Below are 19,980 nucleotides of genomic sequence, written 5' to 3'. Positions count from 1 at the left end.
TGGGCACATGTACTGGGCTGTGTTAGGATCAGATAGTAAAGGTATTTCCTACAATGGCTTCTATTTTCTGGGTGAATTAGAAAACAAGATTATTGGCTGATAGTGAAGGAGGACACAAGATAAGAGCCTTGAGGGAATGGAGAATATCTGCAACTGTCATTTTGGAAAATGGCAGTGAGATCTAACCAGGAAAATGGTGAAGGATTACCAGTTAGTGCAAAGGGCTCAAGTGAGATCAGAGGCCATGGATCCAGCATAACACTTAGCCGTGCTTTCGTGTGATTTCCTGTCTCACTCAGTGGGGCAGGAAAAGCAGCAAAAACATTGCTGGTTGGGATTAATTCCAAGTTAAGGGAAGAAGGGCAAGGGAACAAGAAGTTTAAGGTATTAGGAAGAGAATGATTGAGGAAATCAATCATTTCCCCAATGATTGATTGAGGAAATGGCTGGCTCCAAATGAAGTGAAGACTAGCAAGTCTAGTAGGAAGAAAAAAATATGAGGACCAAGGGATCACAAAGAACAGCTATTTGGGAGTAAAAGACAGAGTTCTGGGATATAAGAGGCTCTGGAGAACTTAAGATTTCAGAGGTGGAGAAGTTCTAGGTGATTAGAAGGTCCTCAATTTGGCCATGTGCAATGGATTGTGCTCTCTTTCCTTCCAGCTTCTCTTTCTCTGGGGAGCTTTCTATTTTCACATGTGGTTCCTGTTGAACAGATTATCCTGGAGCTTCGCCCCACCCTCACTGCTGGGGCTGGCATAGGTGCAAGTCAGTGAACTCATCTTTCTGGCTACAGTGGTTGACTCAGGGGTAGGTATATGACTAAGAAGAGATGATCAGACCATTCCCTGAGATTTCTTCCACGAATGTTAGAGGCAGAGAATCTCCCTTTCTCAGCTCAGTTTCTCAATTATGAAGATCTTATAACTGCTTATGGGCATCTTTCTTGGCAGCCTAGAGAAACCATCTCCAAAAGGAGCAAGTGAGCCCAATGTACAAAGACAAACAAATCAAGCATAGACAAAAGATGGATAAAAGCCAAAAGAATCAGAAAACAATGTATAGTCCCTGGATCTAGCCAAGCTGAAGCTAGTCTAACCCTGGATCTTACCACAGGGCACCCCAAAATCTCTCTGCTTAAGGTGCCATGCCATGCTAAGTCACTTCAGTCATGTCCGATTCTTTGCGACCCTATGGACTGTAGCCCTCCAGGCTCCTCTGTGCATGGGATTCTCCAGGAAAGAATACTGAAGTAGGGTGCCATGCTCTCCTTGAGGGGATCTTCCCAATCCAGGGATCAAACCCACGTCTCCTGTGGCTCCTGCATTGTATACTCTTTACCACTGAGCCGCTGGGGAAGGCCCTGTTTAAGTAGTCTACATTAGAAATAACACTGTGCTCAGTCGCTTCAGCTGTGTCCAGCTCCTTGTGACCCCATGGACTGTAGCATCCCAGGCTCCTCTGTCCATGGGATTTCCCAGGCAAGAATACTGGAGTTGGTTGCCATTTCCTTCTCCAGGGAAGGTCTTCCCAACCCAGGGATCAAACCAGGGTCTCCTGCAGTTCCTGCATCACAGGAGCAATCTTTACCACTGCTGTAATCTTCAGTCTAGGAAGTGAGTGGATGAAACAAAGGAGGTAAAGGCATGAGAGCTGAGATGGCCGAGAAACTAAAGACAGAATGTTTCGTCGGTTTGCTTTACAGGCTTGAAAGTCATCTAAGACAGACATAGTACTTGATGGGAGTGGAAAAGACACCTCTGAACCATTCTGACAGTCTTAGGTAGGAAGAATAGAAAAGATGTTAGCAGGTAGCTGTTATAAGGATAGAAAGTTATATGTTAACAGGATCCTCAAAAGAATGATGCTTTTTATACAAAGGTGAAAGAAGAATAGGGTGGAGGCTGCAGAGGGGAAAGGGAAACATCCAGACCCCCTTGCTGAAGAGAAGTTAATGGAGTGTGTAATAATGGAGATAAGATCACTACTGGGTAAAGTGGGTGGAGCCTTCTCAGTCAAAGGGTATGTAACCATGAGATGCTTCCCCAGTGAAAATTAGGCTCCATTTCTAAGTCCTAAATATGACTACAATATCAATAGTGTAGACATTCTTTAACAACTTTTCCACCTACCACTCTGTCCTTGAATCACTCATTGTTCATCTGAAAGACAAAGTAAAACTGGAAATTTAGATGGATCAGGTTTAAATTTATTTTTCCTAATTGAGATATTCTATGCATACATTGAAATGCCTCAGACAAGGATCATAATAACAACCTCAGTAGCAATTATCACTCAAGTGATTCAGTAGAATAGTTAATGTTAAATATTTTAATACTCTGTTTAGAAAATCACATCACACTAACGCATTTTATTGGACAACATAAAATATACATGGATATTACAGAAGAACAAAATCTAACACAAAATTTTGTGAAGCTGGCCTGCCAACTCTGGAATGATGCCACAGAGGGAAGGACGACAACCAGCTGGCACTTCAACAAGGAGGGTAATAGCTTTACTAAAGGGTTGTCAATGTGTCCAAATGACACATACTTACTGTGCGTGTGGACATATGTACACAGACAGAATTTATTTTCCTTATGCCATGTAGACAGTCTTTCCACCAGAAATTCCTAAAGATTATATTCAAAGATTTTAAATATTTCTATGTGTATTAAAGATGATTGTACCTGTACTTGAGTTATATATTGAAAATATTATATGTTTATTTGGATAAATGGATTGTAATTCTGCATGATAAAGAGAAAGTACAGTAGTAACCACTCCAGACCCTTTTTAATCTCTTATATGAGTATAGAACTAAAATTAATGAATAGAATTAATAAATCAAAATGGAAACATAATATTATGACACAGTTTATGTGTTTTAAAGTGATGTTGTTAAAAGTACCTTTGAAGAGTGTAGAAAGGAAATGTACAGAGAAAATAAATGAAGTTCATCAAAGAGTATATTTGGAAAATGAAAACAGAGTGAATGTACAAAAACTGATCTCCCCCTGCTCTGGTCTGGACTTGTACCCCTCAGCAGACTGCGTTCTGTGGCCTGGTTGGAGCAGAACCACGCAGCACTTCCATCCCCCAGGGACCCAAAGAGTGAAGTCGCCTATTCCACTGAGATGAATGTGGTCCAGGGCAGCAGCCACTGCACCTTTGGAGCACTTGAAGGGATCTCCAGAGACTTCAGACGTTCCCCTGGGAGAATACACAGCTACCTCCCCGACTGTGCAGACCTGGTCCATGTCCTCAGTCAGGGCCGTGCAATAGCAAAATGCATGTGATGGAAAAAGCCAGGCAGAGATGACCCACCCCCCAGCAGAGTTCCTTGGTCACACTCCCTCTCCGTCAGCTGTCATCCAAACTGTGTGAAACTCATTTCCTTTCTTCTAGTCTTCATTTTCTCTTAATGTTTGGGTAGAATCTATTTTCGTCCTTCTCCTTTAATTAGACACTCATGTTTTAAGGGATTATATAAAAAAAAATTTTTTGGAGGAAAGAAATAAGAATATTGCCCAAAGAGAAACATGTTTTTCTTGGGAAGCTAAGAATATGGTTTCCTGAAAAATATTTGTGAAACAGAAATTTAAAAAGAAGACATAAAATAATAGAAATGCACTATGTAATCTCCATCTTGAGAAAGTTATCCCTGTTGTCAGTACATTTGATATAAAGTAAAAGTAAAGTGAAAGTCACTCAGTTGTGTCCGACTCTTTGTGACCCCATGGACTGTAGCTGGCCAGGTTCCTCTGTCCATGGAATTCTCCAGGCAAGAATTACTGGAGTGGGTTGCCATTTCCTTCTCCAGGGGATCTTCCCCACCCAGGGATCAAAACTGGGTCTCCTGCATCGTAGGCAAATTCTTTACCATCTGAACCACCAGCAAAGCCCCTTACATTTGATATATTGGTGAATAAACTGTGTAGATTTTCTTTATCTTATAGGTATTTTATGTTAAAGTTTTTATTTTTCAAGTACAGAGCTCAGCTCTGTTCAAACATTAAAGATTACCACCATATGTGATGTGGTTGCAACATTTTAAAGAGGTACTTTTCTTTTTTTTTTTTTTCTTTTTACAGGACCTCAGACTTAGGTGTGTTTCATTCAAATAATTAGGTATATGGCTTTTTTAAAGAAATCATATGGGTTACACTTATAAATCTCAGTCACTTCTGGGCTTCAATCCCTGATTGTAAGGATGTTTTCCTTCCTTTCTGATGCAGGTAATTTTCACCAGAATCACTGGAGTTCAAGAGAAACAGAAAGACTGAAATAACAGAGAAAGTGTGGCCTTTGATACAGAGCCAGTGTGGTATTCATTCTGGTTCTGTCAGTAATTAACTGCAATCATAGGTAGGTAACCAAGATCACCTCTCTGAGCCTCATAGAGGTTATAAAATAGAGACATTACAGTTTCTCCACTTTATTACTATGAGAATTAAAGTATAGTAGAATCCCTGTCTCATAATAGATACCACATAAATGCTCATTCCCTACCATCATTTCCAGTTCTAGATACGCAATCTAGTAAACTTTGTCTTGAGTCCCAAAGTGCTAGCAAATAAAATAATAGTTGTTTATAGTGCCAAACACTTACCTAAGGATGGCACTCTTAAGATCCTTTTTTGTTCATGATGGATTCTTGCAGTATCATCAGAGAATGCAATATTCACACACTGATCAAATTTCAAAGGATTGGGGAATTTATGAAATTGAGAATTGCATCCTATCTCTCATCATCTCCACCTCCCTCAAGAGATACAGCGTTCAGTGAAGAAGTTGTAAGTGGCCTTGTGGGGGCCTATCTTGCTTTGCAGTCATGTCTTTGAGGCACGCACAGGTGACAAAGTGATGCTGGTGTGCATGGATCAGTCTTTCCAGACATTTGATGATTTCATAGTCAGGAAGAGCAAGACTCATCATGTTCAAGCCCAGCATCTGAGAAACCACCTCCCTGAAGTCCACCAGCTGCAATAGCAAACGGAACCACGTGAATCGAGAGAACAGATCGCAGCAACACTGCCAGATCAAACGCAATCTGAACACCTGTGGAAAACCCAGGTCTGCATGAGCTAGCCTAGTTACTTACTCTCACTGCTCTTCAGTTAATTCTCTCATTTATAAAAAGATGAAGAAGAAGAAGGAACGAGCGGGGGGTGGAAGAGGCTAGCCTACAAAATTACCTCTAAAGTCCTTTCAGACACCAACTTTCAGCAATTTCATAACCACTTTTTATTTACTTTTAATTGGAGGATGATTGCTTTACAATAGTGTGTTGGCCTCTGCCATACATCAACATGAATCAGCCATAGGTACATATGTCCCCTCCCTCCTGAGCCTCTCACCCACCTCCCACTCCATCCCACCCTCTAGATAACCACTTTTATGATGAGCCAATTAATGTGGTAGTAGTAGTAAAGTCACTCACTTCTGTCTGACTCTTTGGGACCCTGTGGACTGTACCCCGTCAGGCTCTTCTATCCAGGGGATTCTCCAGGAAAGAATGCTGGAGTGGATAGTCATTTCCTTCTCCAGGGATCTCCCCAACCCAGGGATCCAACCTGGGTCTCCTGCATTGCAGGCAGATTCTTTACCATCTGAGCTACCAATTAATGTGGTATTGGCTACCAAATCAAGAAGCCCAGTTCAGCCACTATAAAGGAGACTCTGGCCTTGATAAGATTTCATTTTCTCACTTCCAGGGTGAATGAGCAACCTACCTACCTACCTCCCATGCCTGTTCTGAAGTTCAGATCAAATGAAATGACAGTCAACCGTGCATGTGTTCTGCACACTAAGAAATGCTTTACAATTGTTGGTGTGGTTTAGTCTGTCACATGATACATGCTTACGTACTGGGGCGTTAACTGGGCAATGAACCTCTTCAACTAAAGGAAGAACCAATGGCAGAAGAAGTATGAGCTGATGAATATGGAGGACTTCCAAGTGTTGATCAAATCACATCACACAGATTGCCATCTCGCAGCACATTGGACTCTCTGGGACAATTATTTGTCCATCACAAAAGGAAAAATGGGGGTTTGGGGCCAAAGAAGATAGACAACATGTGACGTATACCCCTTCAGTTCTCATAGACTGGTTGCTGTGATTCTAGGCAAAAGCAGGAGTAGATCAACTAGAGATGACCAGATGACTCCTTCCATTTCAGAAAAGGTGTGAACCAATTCAAAGACAGATGTTCCTCCAGGAAAAGTGCCGTCCAAACATCATCTCCATGTGCTCATTCACTTCCCAAGCCCCTTCCTATGCTGAGTCCAACATGGGAAACTGAACACTCTCTCCAGCCTAATCTCCCCAGAAAAAAAGCTTCCCTCAAACTTTTCCACCCTCTGAATATGGCCAAAGCTATTAAATGCTGAGAAGTTCCCACTGAGACCACTCACTCTTGGAGTTTGGCCTTCCTCAGCTCTGCCTGACACATGAGCCAAAGCAGAGGCTGCTAAAGAGAAAAAATATCCTGGGATCAGAGTCCTCACTGTGCCCTTCTGGGCTGCAGAGAATAAGTGAGATGAAAGCCAAAAGCAGGGGTCAGGCTGCCCAGGAAATGTTTCTTTCTGCCTGACCTCCTGATGGCCTCACCAGATAACACCCCGCCTTGCACCCAGCGGGCGCATAAGTTCTGTTTTATGGTTTACATCTGGGCTCGGCCAGCCATAGGGTCTGGGTGCCACTGTTTGTGATTTGGGACCGTTTCCTGCAACTGATCTCTGCTGGAGATAAAATTTCCCTCCTGAGGCTGAAGGCCTGGATAACGTTAGAAGATTTGGGATAACGCGAACTTCAGAGGCAATCAGCAAACATAATAAAAAAAAAAACCTCTCCATGGCCAGAACCTGGCTTTTCACAGGCTTTCCATGGCTTTGAGAATAATATCTTTTTCTTTGCTACAATTGGTGCCATTAAAGGTGAATTGCTTTTCTTAGTGGAGTAAATCATAATGGTTGTTTTGATGCCAAAAAGATGGGAGAGGGCAAATATAGATATGTTGGAATTATGTAGAAAGCCTGATTAAACGGTTATAAAGAAATACATGAATAATTATCACGCTTTTGAATTGTCCTATCTTTCCAAAATAAGGTTTCAACACCAGATTTCTACCCACCTTCCTTTCTCTCTTTTCTGCTTCTTCCAGAGATTTTTTTAGTGTCTTCATTTCACTGGTTACAACTTCTAGCATGTTCCTGGCCCTCTCTTTATTCTCCTTAGCTTCATGCTCTGTAATCTCCAGTTCTGATTTGACAGACAGCAGCTTTTTCTCAGCTTTCTCCTTCATCTTTTCCAGTTTGTCTCTGGATTTATTTAGGTCTTCAATGGCTTTGGTCTGTTCCAAAGTTTTAATCTAAGAAGTCAAAGAGAATGCTAATAATTTTATCTGCATTTATTTAGGAAAACTGTATAAACAAGACAAACCAGAAGTCAATGAAATTCATTTAACAACTTTTTAAAATAAATAAATAATGGAATGCAAAATGATGTAACTGCTGTGAATAACAGTTGGCCCGTTTTCAAACTGTAAACAAATAGTTGACCTATGACCCAGGAATTTCACTCCAAGACACAAAGATCCAAGAGAACTAAAAACTTATGTCCACACAAAATCTGTGCATGAATGTTTCTAGTAGCACTATGCATAATCACCAAAAACTGAAAATAGCCTGAATATCTATTAATGGATGAGTAAATAAAGATGTGGTATATCCATACAATAGAGTATTATAAAGCAATAAAAAGGAACAAAGTACTGATAGATATTACAATACAGATAAGCCTTGAAAACATTATGCTAAGAGGGAAAAGTCAGTCACAAAAGACCATTTATTGTATGATTCCATTTACATGAAGGATCCAGAAAAGGCCAGGGGCTGGTGGGAGTAGAGAATAAAGAGTAACTGCTGACAGATACACGGTTTCTTTTTTGAGGTGATGAAAATATTCTGAAATTAGACAGCAGTGATGTTTACACAATTCTGTGAATATACTAAAAACCATTGAATTGTACACTTTTAAAAGAGTGAGATTTATGGTACGTAAATTACATCTTGGTAAAACAGATCAGAAAGCATATTTACAAAGAAGCCTCTAAAAAAGGATCAAAAGGAATTCCTTTGAAATAAATTAAGAAGTGCATATGGGGTGGACAAAGCAGAAAGACTAGCAGAGCTCTGAATTTAGTTCTGAGCCTCCTAACAGTTCAGACAAGGCCTACGGTCATAGTCTCCAAGAAAAAGCAAGAATTTGTGTTTCAATTTTATTGAAAAATCATTTAAAGGTAACATCTGAAAGTAATAAAAATAAAAGATACCAAATAATGAGTGTGTGCTGTCTCCTCCCTTCCCCTTTCATTACATCCCTTCTTTCCTAAGAAGGAAGGATAATTTCTTGCTGCATCTACTCCCATCCTGTGGTTCCCAGGATGAAGCTGAATAACGGGGAGAGTGTCAGGGAAGAAGAAAGCCTGAGAGACTAAACTGATCTACTGAGAGAGGAGTAGAAAGAGTCTCTGGTAAATAGGCTGCAGAAACTACTCTTGGAAGAAACTTGGGAGGATGGAAGAGGGACTTGTGAGGAGATGTAGGATGCCATGTAGGGAGGAAACTAAAGAGAGAGAAATGGAAAAAAAGATGCTTTAAAATATTGCCGCTCTTGATGAATGAAATCCTCCTTTGGTTTTCTCTTTTATTCTTCTTCTTCTTTTTTTTTTTTTTTTTTTTGAGTAACAGTAATAAAGCAACCACTATTGTTTAGTTTTTCAGACAGCTAATTGTTTATTGCTGAGGGATTTTGAGATTGTTGTGATTTCCCTAGACTGCATTTGGATGCTACCATCAGAGATTAAAATCTTGACCAAGTCTTGGGGTTAGAGCGCATCTTCACAGAGACTGAGTTCCAGAATTACAGCGTAAGGAGCACAAGCTGACCTGACCTAAACTCTGAAGAGTCCTCCAACACTTCTGGAAAGTCAGAGGAATAGTAGAAGCAATTCTCAGATTGGATTATGACATGCTATGGAAGAAAAGTGCCTGCTTGGGATACTGATGTCCAGATGGAAAATCATCAGATTTATATTGTCTGGGTGATGTCATTAAACTGAGAAAGCTTGAGTCAAATGCCTAAACTGGAAACTTTTTTTTACCTACCACCACACACACACACACACACACACAACTTCTTAAGAAACTGAATTCCTTTCCAGGCAGAGAGGAAGTTGATGGCAGACATGCTTGCACAAGTTCAACATTTTTTGACTGGTTCCATGAAGGAGAGAGGAAATCCCTTGGGAAACTGACAGCTGCTGTGGGTCTTACAATTGAGAAGGTGCAAGAACAACTGCTATAGCTTGGGAAACATGGAGGAAATAAAGCAACACCGAGGAGAAGGGGTTCTGAGTCAGCTTTGTAGCCAATGAACTAGAGGCAGTAGAGCAAGCACTCAAGACAAGGAAATGGGGGCTGACCTTGGAGATCATTCATGAACCCCAAGTTATCAAAACCCACATTTGAATATAGATGGTAAATCAGTACAAGTATATTACAATAGTATCTCAGTGTTGATTCCTGGGTGCAGCGATTTTACTATGGTCACACAGAAGAAATTCTCTTGTTCTGAAGAGATACCTGGGAAGTATTTAGGCATGAAGGGACATGATGTACTCTCAAATGATTCCTCTCTCTGTCTTTGTCTCTCCCTCATTATACAAAACACAACAATCAGTAAAATGTCAACAATCTACATGAACAGTAGAAGAATGTCTGTTATGCTATTCTTGCAACTGTTCTGTATGTTTGAAATTTTTCAAAATAAAAACTTGAGAAGGGAGCTTTCCCAGGCATGATTGAGGCATGTATGAAGTATCCTATCAGTAAAAAATTTTGAATATATATGCACATTTATTTATAAATTATATGAACAAGAGCTCTAAAAATACATTCTGTATTTTTTCAAATACTTTACAAATAGGGAACGTTAGATGGGTGAAATCAGTATCAACCTTAAAACAAAGTGATCTCCCTTTCACAGAGATCCCATTCACGTGCCAACAATCTCAGGGCTGCAGAGAAAATACCGGGTAAAGAGAGAAGTTTCTGGGATTGCTACATGGAATTAAAAACATTGTATTAACAGAAGAGGAGATATATTCAGCCTTCCTGCTCAGCTTGGAAAAAACATTTACAGTGGGCCATCTACCAAAAAAGATGGAACACAGCTTGGAGAGTTAGAAGCACGTAAATCAAGTCCTAATGAGAAGAATTTATAGCCAAGAATTTCTCAAAAATATGAGGCTTTATCACAATCCTGAGGGCTGCCTGAATTCCTGTTGTCAGGGAGCAAGTTACAGAGTCCAAGCCAAACCACCAGGACAGAACTGGGAGCCAACATTGGGAAGGCGTTCTCAGCCTCCTAAGTCAAACAAGATTGCTGGGAAGGGAGCAGGGCAAATGGGTTTCTTAATCCAACTAAGAGAACTTCTCAGAGCCAGCCCAGAGTTCAGTGAGAGTCTGTGTCCCTAAGTTTTTCCCAGTGGGTCTGAGATGGTCATAAATAGGACTGAAGCACCATGCAGACCCCAGCCAGGATGGATCACATTCTGAGACTGTTTCCCTTCTGGTGAATAATGTATCTGGCATCTGCCTCCTGGAGGAAAAACATTTCAAATCTGGCGAACCATTCTCTCCTGTGTTATAAGGGCCAAAGGCTCTGAAAGAGAAGGTGATTAAATGTAAAATCTGATCCATTCAATCTGTGAGAGAACCTACATCCTCCACCTGGAGGGTTTTCTGGAGATTGTACGGAAAATAGGACCCTAAGGTTACAGCCACTATGGACAGAAATCATAGGAAGCTTAAAAAATAGACCTACCATATGACTCTGCAGTCCCACTCCTGGGCATATATTTGGAGAAAAACATGATCCAAAAGGATACATGTACCCCAATGCTCATTGCAGCACTGTTTACAATAGCCAAGAAATGCCCATCAACGGAGGAATGGATAAAGATGTGGTACATGTATAAAATGGAATATTAACTCAGTTATAAAAAAAAGAATGAAATAATGCTATTTGCAGCAACATGGATAGACCTAGAGATTATCATACTGAGTCAAGTAAGTCAAACAGAAAAGAAATATTGTATGACATCCCTTATATGTGGAATCAAAAAAAGAAATGATACAAATGAACTTAAAAAACAGAAAGAGACTCACAGAGAACAAACTTAAGGTTGCCAGGAGGGAAGGGATAGTTAGGGACTCTGGGAAGGTCATGTACACACTGTTATATATAAAATGGATAACTGTATAGCACATGGAACTCTTGTCAATGTTATATGTTAGCCTGGATGGAAGGAAAGTTTGCAAGAGAATGGATATATGTATACGTATGACTGAGTCCCTTTGCTGTTCGCCTGAAACTATCACAACATTGCTAATCAGCTATACTCCAATACAAAATAAAAAGTTTAAACAAACAAAAAACAAGACCCTGCAGAAGCCCTGCACTTTACAGGCACTCTCTCAAAGGGGTGGGACAGCAGAGGAGAAGGGTTGCCCAGGGATGCTGCACCCCTCCGCAAAGAACCCCAGAGATTTTCCTAGGAGGGAACTGGAACAGAAATCATAGGAAGCTGTTCTACTTTGCAGGCTGAGTTCACCTCCGAAAGTTTGCAAGAGAATGGATATATGTATACGTATGACTGAGTCCCTTTGCTGTTCGCCTGAAACTATCACAACATTGCTAATCAGCTATACTCCAATACAAAATAAAAAGTTTAAACAAACAAAAAACAAGACCCTGCAGAAGCCCTGCACTTTACAGGCACTCTCTCAAAGGGGTGGGACAGCAGAGGAGAAGGGTTGCCCAGGGATGCTGCACCCCTCCGCAAAGAACCCCAGAGATTTTCCTAGGAGGGAACTGGAACAGAAATCATAGGAAGCTGTTCTACTTTGCAGGCTGAGTCCCACCTCACCCAGGAGATCCTTTCTCACAGGTTCTGCTTGATGCATACATTCAAAGCTGGGTGAGTCCAGGGCAATTCAAGGTCAATGAGTCAACATAATCAGAGCTCAGTTCATGATTGGTAGATTAGGGGGAAAAATATAAACTAAGGCCACACGGGCCGGATTGGAGAGCATTCTGAAGTGTGGGAGGAGCATAGGAAGCCGAGTCAGTAAGCAGATGAGAGCTTTGCTGGAGGCTGAAGATTCTTATCCCCTTTGAGTGTGTCCTTGAGAGACTACAAGAAAGATAATGGTTGTTTTCCACTACTTTCTGGTTATCTGACTACTGCTTTTTGGCCACAGCTCCCTACTAAGATTGTGTCCTGTGGTACAGTCTGAAAGCTCTCCACTGAATATCTGGTCTTCCTTTTTTTATTACTTCCCAGAATAAAGACCCATCTCTCAGGCTGACTTCATCTAAGTGAGCTCCAGGGACTAAGTTCCAGCCAACGAAGACTAAAAAGTGTTGTATGGTTCCTGGAAAGTGGCATACTGGGTGTCCTTCCACCTTGCTTCCTGCCTCGTGCCTGGAATGAGGCAGAGCCCAGGTAGCTAACTTTCCCTAAGAGGTGGTCTTGAGGAGGAAAGTTATCGCCAGGACGGTAAAGCAGAGAGAACAAGCCAGGATTAGTGATGACCATGAAGCTATCCTCCTAAACATGGAATGACTACATCCATGCTTCCTTTCAGTAAGAAAGCAGCAAACATCTCTCCTGACCAAGCCACTGTTGTGCATTTCAGCCTTTTCAGCTGAAACTAATCATAACTCACACCAGCTATGAAGCAACTGGCATTTCATGAGTTATGCAAAGAACTGGAGTCCTGCCACCTGTTTCAGTCCCTGCATTTGCATTTGTGCATAAGGCTACGCTTCTGCCAATTAGTAACACAACTTTAATTATCCTAGGTTAATGAAGAAAGAGCAAAGGTAGAGTTAATACATAAATAATGTGTTCATGCCAAGCGGAGGCCAAACTGTGTCACGATAAATGTACAAACAAAGCATCTGCAGCAGCAACATAAAGGCACATAGTAGAATAATTCACTCTGTAAATTAATAATTCACTCTTAGACAACATAAACTGTCCACATGCCAGAACCAAAGGAGCCCATACCACACACAAGCAATTGGTACTATGCATTCTTATTAATGGTGACTTCAGTGAAATAAAATCTAGTATAGTGATTAATATTGCCCATTTTAAATTATATATTTATTTATTTATTTGACCGCACCAGGTCTTAGCTGTGGTACTCGGGATCTTTAGCTGTGCCATGTGGGATCTAGTTATCCAATCAGGGATCGAATAAGGATCAACCAGGATTCGACAGGCCCTTGCAGGGAGAGAGCAGAGTCTTAGCCGCTGGACCACGAGGGAAGTCCCCAATATTGCCAATTTTTAAATTCTAGTTTTACACTTTGATTTCTAAATTGATTTGGATTTTATAGTGGTAAAAATGTAATGAGATTAAGAAATTTCTATATAGTATTAAGTTTGTACATATGTAAGCAATATTAAAACAAAATTACTCTGGCTCAACACAGGAAGGGGAAATCTAGACAAGACTTTTTCTTTCACAAAGGGATTTCTACAGTACTTATGTTTGCCTGCTAAACTAAAATTTAGTAACTTATCTGGAAAGGTCTGCTTTTCCCTGGTCTAGAATTTCAAAAGGAAATTTAATACATGGGTCTTTAAAAGGAAGGTTTGAGTAACCTAGGAGTCAAAGTCTTCAACCATGTTTTGCAATAGACATAGAAATGCATTAAAAAAAAAACTGGCATGTAAATGTTCAAAACAGACATATTCATCATAAACAAAAAAAATGGAAATAATCCAAATGTCCATCAGATACTGAATAAACAAAACATAGTATGTCCAAACAATGGAATATTATTCAGCCATTAAAAAGAAATGTGATGGTTAAGTTTATGTGTCAATTTGACTGGGCCACAAGGCCAAGATATTTGGTCAAGCATTATCATGAATTTTCTGCGAGGGTGTTTCAGCATAAGATTAATATTTCCCTTCCATAATGTGGGTGAACTTCAACCAATCAGTTGAAGGCCTGAATAGAAAAAAGACTGACTTCCCCTGAAGCAAGAGAAGAACTCTTCCACCAGACAAGCTTTGGACTGGCTCTTCCTGGGTTTCCAGCCTGCCGGCTCATCCTGCAGATTCTGAACTTGCCAGCTTCCATAATTATGTGGGTCACTTCCTTAAAATAAATCTGTGTGTGTGTGTGTGTGTGTGTGTGTGTGTGTGTGTGTGTGTGTACATCCAATTAGTTCTGTTTCTCTGGAGAACTCTGATTAATACAGGAATGAAGTACTGATCACAATATGGGTGAACCTTGAAAATACAAAAAGTGAAAGAAGCCAGAGGCAAAAGGCTCCATACTGTATGGTTCCATTTATATGAAATGTCCAGAATGGGCAAACCCACAGAGACAGTAGCTCAATCAGTAAAGAATCTGCCTGCGGTGCAGGAGACCCGGTTCAATCCCTGGGTCAGGAAGATCCCGTGGAGAAGGAAATGGCAACACACTTCAGTACTCTTGCCTGGAAAAGCCCATGGACAGAGGAGCCTAGCAGGTTACAGTATGTGCAATCTCAAGAGTTGGACATGACTTAGCAACTAAATCATCATAGAGACAGAAAGTAGATTATTGATTTACAGAGTTTGAGGAAAGGATGAACATGGCGTTTTGTCTCTTGGGTTTTTTTTGGGGGGTGTGGTGGATAACGGACAAATTCTAGAATTAGGGAATGGAGATAGTTGTACAACCTTGTCAATATATTACACCAAAAACTACTGAACTTTGTACTTTCAAAGAGTGAATTTTATAGCATGTAATTTCTATCTCAATTTTTAAAATAAAACATATAGAAATGTAGTCCAAATGAGTATTTTGGATTGACCATCTATAAATGGTGAAATTAATTCTTAATTGAGTAAGAGTGTCCCCCCCAACCCACGCAAAAAAATATGTCTACCAGAACCTCAGATTGTCATCTTATTTGTAATAAGGGCCTTTGCAAGTGTAATTAAGATAAGAAGCTCAAGGTGAAATCATCCTGGATTTGGGTGGGTCCCAGATCCACTGGGGGGCTTCCCTGGTGGCTCAGATTGTAAAGAACCCACCTGCAATGCAGAGACCTGGGTCGGATCCCTGGGGTGGGAAGATCTCCTGGAGGAGGGCATGGCAACCCACTCCAGTATTCTTGCCTGGAGAATCCCCATGGACAGAGGAGCCTGGTGGCTACAGTCCATGGGGTCGCAAAGACTCAGACCCCACCAAACGACTAACCACAGCACAGCACAGCAGATCCACTGGAGCTGGTACTCAGCACTGAGTATAAAGCTTATTGTTTAAAACGTAGACCAGAACATGTTATAGGACATAATTACCTCTAATTAAGATTTTTCTCCTTGATGGTGAAAGAATTGAAAGAAAAATTAAAGGGAACCCATTTTTCACTTAAGGATTGAACATTACATAATACCCCATCCTGTACCACCTAGAAGCACTGTGCATACACCAGTGGTGTGTGCTCCACATTTGAAAACGTTGCTTACAATGTTGATGCTGGAATTGGAAATTCTCAAGCCAGCCACAGTGACCAGAAACACAGGTTGTATAATCACATCATCCGAAGAGCAAAACTTCATTATGAGAATCAGGCTTTCTTGTGAAAAGGTTAAGTGGAAAGACGCTTGTAAATAATTAAAAATAACGCAGTGAAAAAATGATGAAGACCGAAGGTCAAAGTCGCTGAGACGAAACGGGAACAGACTCTACAAACACAACCCTCAGTTTCCACTTGCTGCTTCCTGCTTCCGCTCTCTCTTCCTGCTTCCGCTCTCTCTTCCGGTTTCCGCTCTTAGCTACCGCTAGGGTGACTCCTCTTAACACTTCCGGTTCACAGGGTTGTCTTGGGCCAGATGTCCTATGGCCACTCTCTCTACACTTAGCCAGGATCACAACTTAGGACATCTGCCCCAGAGCCTCTGATGGTGGGTCACTGTGTCCGTCACTTGAGAGGGTCACCCCCGCCTGCTCCCACAGCACAGTCCCTCTCGCATCTTTAGCCACCTTCCATATTCCCCATGAGCGCAAATAGAGCCTCAGGCTCTGGAATGGGTGCAGTCTAGGCCCCCTGCCCCAGCACTCCTGCAGCCCCTGCCAGCCAGGATGGGAGCAACTGCATGCTGATGTCAGAGAGCCTCCCCACACCCACCAGACGCACACCCTAAAGGTCAATTTCAAGGTGTGAACAGGGTGTCCAGGATACTTACCTCCGACACTTTCTCCTCACCCAGGGACCCCCATCAGATGCTTCCCCTAGCTTCTCCTTCCTTTCCATTCAGATGTGTCCCTTCCCCTGGGCTATGTCTGCCCTTCGATTCTCTAGGGAAGCAAGCCTCTGTTTAGCTACCTCGTTCTGATGCCAGAAGGGCTTGGCGGAGGGAGGGGGGAAGAGCTAATGACTCAGAAGGGAAAATCGAGTGGGAACAATGCCGTAAGATATGGTTCTGCTACACAGATTCAACTGCTGGGTTTTTTCCAGATTCCTTTTCCCAATTGATCTGTCTCCAGACTCAGAAACATTCCATTTCAGAGCCCTCATCTGCAAAGAGGAAGGATATCACTGTTGCCAGTATGCACTATGTATAGCTGCCAGTGTGTATGAAGCTAACATATTATTGCCAGGGGCATACACACGTGACATTTGGATATTTTCATTAAATCCTAAGTTTTCATTTCATTCTTCTCTATACTCATTGGAAGTCAAAGACCTTGAATCCAGGAAGCACATGGCCCCAGCCTGTCTTCCCTCTTCCCTGCTTGGTGTGACAATATCCCACAGCATAACACACACCCTACTGCCGTCTGATCCTTCTCAGCGAACACTTGTGTGTATTCACTTTCTCATCTTCTCTGAGCAAATGCCAATGCAAAAAAAAAAAAAAAAGTCTATATGATTCCTAATATCATAGTCACCCACACTTTGAAGAAATGTTTTTATTTTCTGCACATCACATCACCCCTTTTTGACTTGATTTTTCATTCAGCAACTATGGATGGCTTCATTTCAGATATTGAAGAGACACGAAGTTGATCTACCCTGCTGATCTGTGAAATTTGTTGCATTTTCTCACAGCTCTAAAAAATCAGAGAAAGTTTTCAGTTTTTTTTTTTCCTAGCGTGTCCCTTATAAGGCTGTCACTCTTTTGCATAAATTTTTATGGAAACAGTGACAAGGAACACAGTTGAGCACTTGCCTTAAGTTCATTGGTGTCAGCCAGTTTGGCTTTGAGCTCGGTGTTCAGCTCTCGACACACACTCAGCTCTTTCTGCAGCCTCTCCACCTTCTTCTGCAGCTTCCTGATGGTGACATTGGCCTCGTCCCTCTCCACCATCACGGCCGAGCGCACCTGCTTTTCCTGCTCCAGGTGGGCTATTTTCTGCCGCAGGAGGTTCATGTGCAGCTCTTTGCTCTCCAATCTTTCCTTCTGAGTCTTTAGCTGGTTTGATTTTTTAAAAAAAAAGGATTTTTTTTTTTAGCTGTGATATTTCATTCATTTATTTTTTAGTTTTTTTAATTTAATTTTAACTGCAGGATAATTGCTTTACAGTATTGCATTGGTTTCTGCCAAACATCAACATGAATCAGTCATAGGTATACATATGTCCCCTCTCTCTTGGACCTCCCACCTACCTCCCTCCCCAGGGGATTTTTTAAAATAATCATTGAGCAGTGAATATAAATGAATTCCTCAGATAATATTGATCTTTACACTTCAATAAGACTAATTTGTAAACCATCAAAAAAAGGTTATTGGATTCCTTTTCCTGATTGCATTTTTTATACCTATTTTTCCAAGAATTAATTTGGTAGCTACAAAGTATGAGACAAAAGAGCCACAGAAAATGTGCCAAGGAGTAGGCTTTCAGTGTCCCATTCCCTCCAACATGATGTGCATCATAATAAAAATGTAAAATTACTTTTAAAACTACTGAAATGAGCTTATCAAGAGCAGAACATAATAAGACAGACAAAATCCTCTCCAACACCCCATGGCAACTATGCTCACACTGGTCTTTTCTGAAAGAAGATACAGTGCAAATTAGCACTGAATACCCAGACCAACTAATTTCAACCATTTAGAAACAGGTTGAGTGGCACCAAACATGGGATTTGATAAGTTTTTTAAATAAGCTACATGAAGGAGATTTTGAGGAAAGCTTTATTTATATATTGAAGATTTTAGAAATAGGTGTTAATTCACCTTCAAGAAGGTGTTATTTCATTAGTGTCTTTATTATACACCAGACCTATACCATCTTCAAACCAAGCTGAACAAGGTCTGCACTTGGCACTTAGCATTGCCAGTCAAACTTAATGAAAGAAATTGAAATGTTTTTTAGAAAAAGATTATAGACTCTAGAAGGAGGAAAAAATTCCTCATGGTCTTCACATGTCATAGTTAGTGAGTGGAATATTAAGTATAGGAACCTCATTCATCTATTACAGACACTGAAAATTGGAATTGTGTAGAAATATAGAATATTAGAGCTAAAAAAATCCCATTTTCTCTAATTATATAATCTGCATTAGTAAAGTGTTTGAAAGTGTGAAGAACTTTGTGAAATACGGCCTTAAATATCTTGCCAAGCAGGGACAAGCAATGTCCATGCCCACAATCTTTTTTTAACAAGGTTCTTTTAGTATTTCTGTAACTAACCTCCCTTCCCTGAGCTTCTTCCTGTCAAGTTCCACTCCATTGCAAATTTACCCTGGTAAATTCTGTACACTGGTCATTTTAATAATTATATAATACTTAAGAAAGAATAGTATTGGATATTGAGGAAAAATCAATTATCTGAGAACTTCAGAAGGAACTGCAGCTCAGTTTCATGTCTCTGATGGTAATAGGGATTGTCTGCTTTCTTTTATAAAATATTCCTTAAGACACCATAAGTGGAGGTCATATATGAATAAAGCATCTTCTTTGAACCAAGAGTTAAAAAATGCTGTTTTTAAAAAATTAACATCATGAGATAGGTATCATTCCCATCTTAAATATGAGGAAATGAAGACAGAAAGGTATATAATTTGCCTAATGTCATACAGCTTGGTGGAGCCAAATTGAGAACCCAGATGTGAGTCATTAAGCAGCCTATACATGATAATTCTACCATAGAATTTTCTCCTAAGACATATTCTAATGATACATCTGTGTTTTCCTCTTCCTTTCCCCAATGCCAATAATTATATAACTAATAATTATGTTTTTATCCATCTCATCCATTCATTCATTTATGTACTCTAAACTGTTTCTAAGTCTTCCTTTGAGTGAGTGGAAAGATAAGCGCTTCTCCCCTCTACTTTCTAGTGCAAGAGAGCTTATGTAAACGCATAAGCTTTTACTCTCCTCTTCTCCCACAGTCATAGGATTGGTGATTTTTTTCAGCTAGGCAAATGGCTACAGAGTAAAGACTACAGTTTCCAGCCTCCCTTGCAGCTAGCTTTAACCATCAGAACACATTCTAGCTGTCGGAGATAAACACAAGTTCATGTAGAAAACTCTGGGAGCCTCCTTTAAAAGATAGCTCATGCATGTTCTTTTGCATTTCTCTTCTTCATCCCTTTCTTTTTTTAAACTTCTGCCTGGTCCTAGGTACTTCTGTGAACCATGGTCATAAGGACCACCCTAGGGATGGGAAATTGCTAACTGAAAAGAGCCTAGGTCCTTGGAAACTACAGAGCAGAGATGTCACATTGACCCTAAGCTGCTACCTCCAGAAATGTATGTTAGGGAAAAAATACCAAAACCAAAAAGCAAAACAACAAAACTACTTCTAATTGCTTGAGTCTGCAACTTTGGGCCTCTGTTACTCATAGTTAAACATAACTTTGGATGATACATTTACTTGCCCT

At 40.7% G+C, this 19,980-nt stretch overlaps 1 protein-coding gene across 3 annotated transcripts in view; it reads right to left on the bottom strand.

Annotated features, from left to right (window-relative positions):
* Positions 1-2,258: 2,258 nt before the first annotated feature.
* CCDC170 (coiled-coil domain containing 170) overlaps positions 2,259-19,980 on the bottom strand; it is an 88,595-nt gene continuing 70,873 nt past the window's right edge. For all 3 annotated transcript variants that reach the window (XM_061130107.1, XM_061130108.1, XM_061130109.1), the window contains exons 9-11: positions 17,321-17,563; positions 7,142-7,378; positions 2,259-4,986 (exon numbers count right to left, since the gene is read on the bottom strand). In XM_061130107.1, coding sequence (XP_060986090.1) covers positions 4,786-4,986; positions 7,142-7,378; positions 17,321-17,563 — 681 coding nt within the window. In that variant the 3' untranslated portion in view covers positions 2,259-4,785. The remainder of the gene's footprint in view (positions 4,987-7,141; positions 7,379-17,320; positions 17,564-19,980) is intronic.

The sequence above is a fragment of the Dama dama genome, chromosome 26 (assembly GCF_033118175.1).
Source record: "Dama dama isolate Ldn47 chromosome 26, ASM3311817v1, whole genome shotgun sequence".
In the NCBI taxonomy this organism is placed as follows: domain Eukaryota; kingdom Metazoa; phylum Chordata; class Mammalia; order Artiodactyla; family Cervidae; genus Dama; species Dama dama.
This window is presented reverse-complemented; position numbering and strand designations above follow the sequence as displayed.